General features: G+C 34.4%; 1 protein-coding gene across 1 annotated transcript; it reads left to right on the top strand.

The window, feature by feature from the left end:
- Window positions 1–2,915: 2,915 nt before the first annotated feature.
- On the top strand, window positions 2,916–6,863 carry LOC132713664 (uncharacterized; the record flags this gene model as incomplete). The annotated part of the gene is made up of 2 exons (XM_060696314.1): window positions 2,916–3,194; window positions 6,403–6,863. Coding segments are annotated over 2 exons (740 nt in total), but the record flags the coding sequence as incomplete, so codon positions are not given.
- Between the last annotated feature and the right edge of the window lie 2,902 nt (window positions 6,864–9,765).

The following is a 9,765-nucleotide window of genomic DNA, read 5'->3' as shown; positions in this document are numbered from 1 at the left end:
ATTATAAAATCGGTTTTTTTCATGATTTTAATTATTATGGGTAGATTTATTCATAAAAATTATCTTTATGAAAAATAAATCATATTGTAGGGAAACATATATTCATTAAGATAAATGAATGCATTCCTAGATATATCTGTCCGTTTTTCTATGATAGTGGCCAGAGATACATCATTAATAGAGGAAAAAACACGCGCCTGCAAAAAAAAAAATAAGTGTTTTAAAATAGCACTCAAAATATTAAAATGTATGGGGATATGTAGATCAGTTCGCATATATCTTGATTAACATCTTACAAAAAAGTACTAATACTAAAAGGTTTTTTAATTTTAAGCGGTTTTCGCATGCATTTATTCTAAAATTGAAATAATATAGTAAGTTCTAGGAGCAAATCCGTGGATCAAGTCGTACATTCGATAATTCAAAAGTTTTCACAGGTTCGATTTAACCGGCTTCATCAGTGACAATTCAAATAGTAGTTTTTAATATGACTTTATAAACTAAATCCATCGAATCGGTGCTCTCCATTGTTTATGTAAAAAAAAAAATATATATCAAACTGACGGTTTTAAACAGGCAAATACTGGGCCACCAAAATGCTGGAGTAAACTGATCTTATATGATAAAACATAGATGATAGAAGTTTTTTGATAGAACTGTTCACACACAATACCAATTATTTCTAAAGCAAAATAAATGTGATTTTACAATTTTTTTAGATTTTGCGGTAACAGTTCGAGGATTGTTTATTGTTAATTTTTAAAATTTAAATAAATAGATGCAATAAATGAGTCTATAGTAAAGTTCTCTGTTCACGAAGTCATTATTTAAAATCATATGACCAATGCACAACGCAACGATGATCGATTTTCGATAAGGATAAGACCCACGGCCACCATTGCTGTGTGTAGATGGAGGCTATTCGTTTGCCAAAATAATCCAGCCTCTGAAACTTGACAATGTATACTTCGGTTCTACTAAACAGATTAAGACAAAAATCTAATTGTTGATGCGAGAGTTACATACTGCACTGGTCATTAAGCATTTTGATTATCTTCGATTTGATAAAATGAAAGCTGTAAACATGCAACTTAGATAACTTGCAAACTGTCATTTATAAAAATGTATAACTTCAAATTTGCGACATGTGAAATTTAAACGGACTAACTACACAAACCGTTTTTAATGCCTGTGCATCATGAACGTTGAGAATGTAAACTGCAATCAACTTGAAAACACTCAGGTTTACAACACCTAACACTTTCTTTTAACATTCTAAACCCGATTAACACTTGTAAACGATTTTGCAACTTCCATATATGGAATTATCACGGAAATAGACCTGGAACATTCAAATATACAATTGGTCCCGGTGGCCCTATATCATTTCTTGAATCAATCGTGGTGCTTAGCATTTTCAAATATGCATAACGAATCAACGAAATAACATGACGAGGGTACCACCGCAAAAAGAAATAATAATTAACCTTCCTTTCTTGTTGATCTTGTTTATCATATTTTTACAGAAAAAGTTTATAGAAATTATCGATGGGAATATATTGTTTTTGCTTTAAATGCAAATGATGAGTACACTTTAAGGGGCAATAACTTTTCCATTTTCGCTTCAACTAGAACATTTCCTTATTAACTTGAGGTTTCATCTATTAAATAGTATCCTAAACAAATGATAATTTCGCGCAGGATTGAATTCCGCATAATTTTGATGATGGGCGACTTATTTTTTTACACACTCCTGCCTATCTAGGTAAACATAGTACCATCAGAATAAAATTGAAAATTAAAAACATTCCACAGACCATTTTTTTTTAAAACTACTTTCTGAAAAATGAAATCGTCCTGTTTTGCTCGGAGGTGATCTGGTTGCGTTTAACGGAATCTTTTAAAAACAGCAAGGTTATAAGGGTGCCCTCTATAACATTTGTACGCAATGCATCTCATATCATTTCTTTGTGAGGATTGTAAGGTCCTTTCTTAGCAGTCCTTTATCATGCAGACTGCATTATACTGGAAGAAACCGGAAAACTAGAAATGTAATTTGTCACACATAAATTTATACATAATGATTGTGTTTAAAAGTTTAGATAAAGTTAACAAGTAAAGTCCTGTTACTTTTATGTAAAATGCCATGGCAAATTTTTGCCATGGATATGTCATGGCAAATTTTTTTGCTATGGAATTGTCATGGCCATTGTGCCATGGAAGAAATTTGCCATGGCATTTTCCATGGCAAATGAAAAAAATTGAGATTGCAAATAAAAAAATTACAATAATATAAATTTGCCAATGGCAAAATAGAGGAAAAATCTTGCCATGTTTTTGCCATGGCCAAAATCCCGAAATGCCATGGCAAAACACACTTTGCCATGGCAAATGCAAACTTTAAATGCTTTTTTTACAAAAAAGTATTAAAAGATAGAAAAACAAAACATATTAACTTTTAAACCTTTTAGTAAATATGACAATTAAAGATAGTTTTCATTTTTTTAAAGTGCGTAAAAATAGGGGTCGAATTTGCCAAAAAACCGGCGCGCCAAAAAGAAACCTGCAGCTATTCTTAACACTATTATAACGGTAAATATGCCGTTTTTGTTTTATTTAATATCATATTTTTAATTTGTAACCTTCGATTTGAAATTTTCTGCTCTGAATTGAGAAAATAATTAACAACTATTTTTTTAGGAAATCTTGACCTAATATCCACTATAAAAAATAATAAATAAATAAATAAAAAATCCCTGAAATGGAATACGTTAAACATAAGTAAATGGTTTAGGTACAGATAAGGTAACTTGCATAAAATGTAAACTGAAGTTTACAAGTAATTAATATCTACCACATTTTTAAATAAATCTCATTTTAATAGAAATTTGTTATTTTATTGTTTTATATTCAAGAAAAAATTAGACGCTCTACCCGAAAGAGGAAAACATCTGGCAGACTAGAGGACCATGATGACCGACACAAACAGAAAAGGCGGCCAACGCAAAGCTCTTCCACAAGACCTAAGGCCCCTTCACCACCGCCAATGGCACCCATAACGCAAAGTAGGACGCCTTCTGTTCACCACATTTGTTCACCACCACTACTACCGCCAAGGGATCCTACAGCACCTCCTATGGCACCCATACAACCACCATCTGACATGGGGCATCAGTGTTTGTCAATCGAACAAGGTAATGTACAACCTATTCTAAGTTTCAAATCTATGCTAGGGCAGTTTGTTTCCCAAATATAAAAGAAAAGATTATACAGAGGCAATATATAGATATGACCACATTGTTGCGTAGTTATATAATAGCGCCATTCCACAAGACGAAAAATGGGCGAAACCTGTCAGAAACGGAGCTGGCCAATTGGTAATGGCCCCATTAAATACCAAGAAAATCAATACTATAGAAGAATGGTCAGAGGTATTAAAAGTATTTGCAAGCATATATCTAAGCGCTAACCCCACAGAAACTCAGGCAATTCTGAAGAATATGTCAATATAATAGACAGCAGCTACGCGTCATTAAGGTTCAGGGTGGCAGAGTGATGACTCTCAATTTCGTTTAAGGCATGGGTCATATTCGAATATGTCATTCGGGGTTATATATGAAGAGCTATGGATTGTGTGTATGGGTCTGACTGCAATAGCTATTACAGTGGTGGAAAAAAATGCTATGATTTCAATTATTGTTTGCCTTTGCACAAGAATGGTTTGCATTTACCGTCACGTCTGTTTAAATTGAAGTGGAAATCATATAGTAAGATCATGCAGGAGGCAGGCATACACAAACATGGGTTACAACGACTCATGCGACCTAGAGCCGCTTTCATGCCACAACAGCAGTGCAACGCTGACCAATCAGGCAACCATTAAGGCCCTGCGTTCCCTCTAATACACCAAGATTCTAAATGCAATTGTGATGCTAAAATTTCAACATGTTTACATCTAAGTTCCTCACCAGGAACATTCCAAATACTAGGAAAATGCTCGCAGCATTATAAATTGTAAAGATGCCAAAAGTTCAGCTAATTGGTTTAAACAAGGTTTCAAAATTGAATACAATGGACCAAGAGTTGCATTTGAATGTCTAAATCTTCAATCTGCTAATGAACATAAAATACAACTGAAGGAAACAAAATAATAGAGATTTACCACTAGGTAGGATTGCTGGGCCATTTGAGAAAAAAACCCATATGATAATCTAAGGATCTCTCCAGTAGGAATTTTGTCGAAGTCCGATGGGGGTTGGAGAATAGTCACTCATTTATCATACCCTCATGGATTAAGTATTCATGATAGCATTAACAATCTTTATCGTTCGTTAAAATCGTTTGATAATGAAACTGCAATGATTTACGATTTGGATCAGTCAGCGTTAATTGCAAATCGCGACCTAAAATCAGCATATAGCAATATCAGCAAATTTCCCTTTTTTCTTAACTACCTTGTAACCAAGATGGCAAAAGCAAGCTCAATAGATCACATCCTGATTGACATTATAATGACTGGCAGTCAAGGCACTCATACATGCCAGTATTAAGTAAAAGCAGGTTTGTTCGAAACTAGGCATCCGTATAACTCGTGAAAAGTCTGTAAATCCAACTACAGTAATGGTGTTCTTATGTTTACAAATTGATACGTCCAAATTAGTGGTCCGGATACCAGGTCATAAAATTCGAGAATTGTCCCAATTAATATCAATTATAGTTAATAGGAGCAACTTATCGTAACGGGAATTACAAAAATTAGTGGGAAAATTAATTGTTTTCGGACAAGCAGGTTGGTCCAGTCGAGCATTTCTACTTCGATGGTTTTATGATGCAATGATTCCTTTAAGGAAACCTAGCTATATGCTTAGAATTTCACGAGAAATAAGGGAGGACCTGATGGTTTGGCTGACATTTTTAAAGGATTTTTATGGGGATAACCTACATACCAGAAAACAAATGGTTTAGTAGTGATGATCTGCAGCTATTTACAGATGCTGCAGGGTCAAATATGTTAGGGGCAGGTTGTTTTTTGGAAAGGGAATAGTGTTTCCTTGCATGGCCAAGGCTACGGAAAGGTCATTCAGATATGAAAGATATTACATTCCTGGAAACGGTACCAGTAATATCAGCCATCCATATATGGGGAAACAAGTTAAGAAATAAACTAGAAATGTGTCCATAGGACACGGGTGCCCCTACACTCCACTGCTATGGTTATACATTCGCATGCTGCTTTTGTATATTTTACTTAATACTTTATTTTTATCTTATCTCATTAAATACTTGTTACAATCGATTTTAATATATCGTTTACTTAATATAAACCACCAGCGTTTATGCGAGAGCAGAAGTTAATTGGTATCATTCCCGTATGTAGTTTTGCTTCGCACTGCTCTTGATTCATAAGAACAGTATTATTATATAAACGTTAGGGGGTTATTTAATAAACATTACACCTGTTTGTTAGGGGGAAAGGGAATGCGTAGGTAATGAATAAATCCTTTATTGGAAATTGAATATAGTGTATATAGTATATAAGACTTGTTCCTTTAGACATCGGTGTCAAAATTAAACAAGGGATATTTTCACGATCACCATTCTTTCAAAATTGTCCAGCAACAGAAGAGGCAAGTTAAATTTTCAGTCGCATAAAAAACAAACAATAAGGTTCAAGTAATAACTATTATGCATTTAAAGTTGCATAATTTTGGATTTGATAGAATTAAATTTACCTAGAGTAGAAATTAAGCACTGAGCGGCTTAATAAAAAAATATTTGGGCAGCTTAACACTCAACGTGGGTCTCCACGTGGTTCGTCTGGTCAATATTAAATAGAGATAGTTACATACATTTACAAAAGAGAAGGCATTAAAGTAGCGAATGCTTTTTGAATATGAACATACAACACATAGATTGATCCTAAAAGCTGAAATTTTAAGGTTTTTTGATCTGTTACAAATCTTAGCAAGGGAAAAAACTCTGTAAGCCTTCTTGGGACTTAATACATGACTGAATTTTGCAGTGAAAAAATGAATGCAAACGACCCTTGTTTAAGATAAGTTTTCGAACACCTATGCACTATAACGGTGAGATGCCCTTATTTGTTTTATTTAATATCATATTTTTAATTTGTGACCTTCGATTTGGAATTTTCTTCTCTGAATTGGGAAAATAATTAACAATTATTAATAGGAAATATGACCCAATATCCACTTTAAAAATAATAAATAAATAAAGAAATCCCTGATATGGAACACGTTCAACATTAGTAAATGGTTTAGGAACAGATAAGGTAACTGGCATTTAATTTAAACTGAAGTTAACAAGTAATTCTTATCTATCACAGTTTTAAATAAATCCCATTTCAAAAGAAATTTGATATTTAACGGTTTCATATTCAAGAGAAAATAAGACGCTCTACCCGAAAGAGGAAAACACCTGGCAGGTTAGAGGACCATAATGACCGACACAAACAGAAAAGGCGACCAACGCAAAGGTCTTTCACAAGGCCAAGGACCCCTTCATCACCACCAATGGCACCCATAAGGCCAAGTAGGACGCCTTCTGTGGCCACAAAACCGCCTATGCCACCTACACCCCCTTGTTCACCACCACAACTACCGCCTAGGGATCCTACGCCACCTCCAATGGCACCCATACAACCACCAGCTGACATAAGGCAAGAGTGGTTGTCAAAGGAACAAGGTAATGTACAACATATTCTAAGTGTCAAATCTATGCTAGGGGAGTTTGGTTCCCAAAATATAAAAGAAAAAATCATACAGAGGCAATATCTAGATATGACCAAATTGTTGCCTAGTTATTATAAAAACACCATTCCACAAGACGAAAAAGGGGCTTAACTTGTCATAAACGGAGCTGGCAATTAGTAATGGCCCCATCAAAAACCAAGAACATCAGTACTATAGAAGAATGGCGTTATGCATTTTTAATATTTGCAAGCATATATCTTAGCGCTTACTCCACAGAACCTCGGGCAATTCTTAAGTATGGGTAAATATAATAGTACAGCAAACAATTTCGTTTAAGGTTCGGGTCAATTCGACCATGTCATTCGGGGTTATATATGAAGAGCCTTCGATATTGTGTATCAGTCCGAGTGCAATAGCTATATCAGCAGTGGACAAAAATGCTATGATTCTAATTACCGCCTTTGCACAAGATTGGTTTGCACTTACCGCCACGTCTGTTGAAATTGTAGCGGAAACCATACAGTTAGATCATGCAGGAGGCAAACATACCCCAACATGGGGGTATAGCGACCAATGCAACCAAGAGTCGCTTTCATGCAGGTGCAACGCTGGCCAATCAAAAAACCATTAAGGCCCATCACCTCTAATATGCCAATATTCTAAATGCAATTGTTATGCTAAAACTTCAAAATATTTACATCTAGGTTCCTCACCAGTAAAAATCCAAATACTAGAAAAATACTTGCAGCAAAATGAGAATTGTAAAGTTGGCAATGTTTTAGCTAATGTGTTTAAGCATGGTTTCAAAATTGAATACAATGGAGCGAGAGTTGCATTTGAATGTCAAAATCTTCAATCTGCATATAAACATAAAAAACAACTACAGGAAAGAAATATCGAGAATTAGCACTTGGTAGGATTGCTTGGCCATTTGAAAATCCCCATATGATAATCTAAGGATCTCTTAAGTAGGAATTTTGCCGAAGTCTGATAAGGGTTGGAGAATGATCACTCATTTATCATACCCTCATGGATCAAGTATTAATGATGGCATTGACAACCATTATTATTCGTTAAAATACACATCGTTTTTTAATGTAACTGCAATTATTTATGAATTGGGTCATTCAACGTTAATTGCAAAACACGACCTTAAATCAACATATAGGGTTCTGCCAATAAGAGTGAAAGATTTTCCCTTATTAGGTATAAAGGTAGAAGGAAAATATTACATTGATAATTTTTTACCGACTGGGTCAAGCCAAAGTGCAAACTTGTACGATTTTTTTCCTTTCTTTAACTGCCTTGTTATCAAGAAGGCACAAGCAAGCTCAATAGATCACCTCCTGGATTACTTTATCATGGTTTGCAGTCAAGGTACACATACATGCCAGCATTAAGTCAAAACATTTGAACAGGTTTGTTCCGAACTAGGCATTCCTATAGCTCTTGAAGTCAAGTCTGTAAATCCAACTACAGTAATGGTGTTTTTAGGTTTAGAAAATGATACATCCACATTAATGGTCCGAATGCCAGGTAATAAAATTCAAGAATTGTCCCAATTAATATCAACTATAGTTAATAGGAAGAAAATATCTTTACTGGATATACAAAGATTATTGTGAAAATTATTTTTTTCAGACAAGCAGTTAGGTCCAGTCGAGCATTTCTTCGACGGTTTTATAATGCAATGATTCCTTTAAGAAAACCTTACTATATGCTACGAATTTCACGAGAAATAAGGGAGGATCTGACGGTTTGGCAGGAGTTTAATTGGGTAACCTACATACCAGAAAACAAACGGTTTAGTAGTGATGAACTGCAGATTCTGAAGGGTCAAATCTGTTAGGGCCAGGTTGCTTTATTTGGAGGGAGAATGGTATTTCTTTGCATGGCCAAGGTTATGGAAAGGTCATTCAGATATGAAAGATATTACATTTCTGAAAATGGTACCAGTAGTATTACCAATCTTTGGGAAAAAAGTTAAGAAATAAAAAAAGTTATCATGTATATTGACAATGAGGCTTTGGTAAGGGTTTTAAATTGTCAAACCTCCAGGCCAAAAATGTTAATTCAACTCATCAGATATTTTGCCGTCGCACTTTTGGGAACATTTGTATAAACCATTAACATTTCAAATGGTCTTTTTTCTTGAGTAGACATGAATTTAACCAATTCAGTGGTAATAGTGATACAAAACTGGCAATTTAAATAAGAAGTTATCTAGAACATGGTAACATTTAAACTTCTGTTACAGTATAAAATGGATAAAGATATACAGGTTTTTTTAATGTACGAATTTGAAAAATACTTTGTCGTGTTTGCCAGATGGAATTTTAATGAAATACAAATATATTTATTGTTTTTCGTATAGTAACTTTCGACATAAGAATTTTGAATTCATTTAAACTGTGACCTGTTAAGTGAAAATATGAATAGGATTGAGCCATTCATGTATAATAAAAGTAATATTTAAAACAATTTATTTGCGACTTTTTTATCCAAACATATATTCCACTTGTGTCCTCAAAGACATTCGAGAAGAAAAGTAGGTACTGATTGCAAAGAACACTAGGTCTTGTTACTTTGAACAAAATTGAACAATTGCTATTCATTTCACTTGTGGCTTTCCTTCCGCTTATCCAAAAAGGAGACCATCGGATTTGATATCAAGGGTTTCCTGGTGCGACCCAAAGGCGAGGTTTCATTTCGCCGTTACAATTGATTTTGCGTCCTTTGATCATTTGATGGCTATCGCTTATTATGAAATCATATGTCTGTGATGACTAGTCGCAGACTTGCGGAAAATTGGTATTCACAGTTATCCAGGAAAGACAATTAAACTGACCTCCGAGGTATGACCAGAACATATCTTAAAATGGGCATAAAAATAGAGAAACAAAGAAAACTTCTTTCCTACCTAAATATTTCTTTCAGAGAAAGCGAAATCAAATTTTTCAAAAGTGAACAACATCATCATGTCAACTGCAGCTAAGGACAATGATGATATATTAGATGTGGAAGCTCAAAAGCATGAAAAAATGAACATCGG

This window comes from Ruditapes philippinarum, unplaced genomic scaffold (assembly GCF_026571515.1).
Source record: "Ruditapes philippinarum isolate M1 unplaced genomic scaffold, ASM2657151v2 ctg15819_1_1_1_1, whole genome shotgun sequence".
Taxonomy (NCBI): domain Eukaryota; kingdom Metazoa; phylum Mollusca; class Bivalvia; order Venerida; family Veneridae; genus Ruditapes; species Ruditapes philippinarum.
The sequence above is the reverse complement of the archived record's forward strand: the minus strand, read 5'-3'. Positions and strand labels throughout refer to the sequence as shown.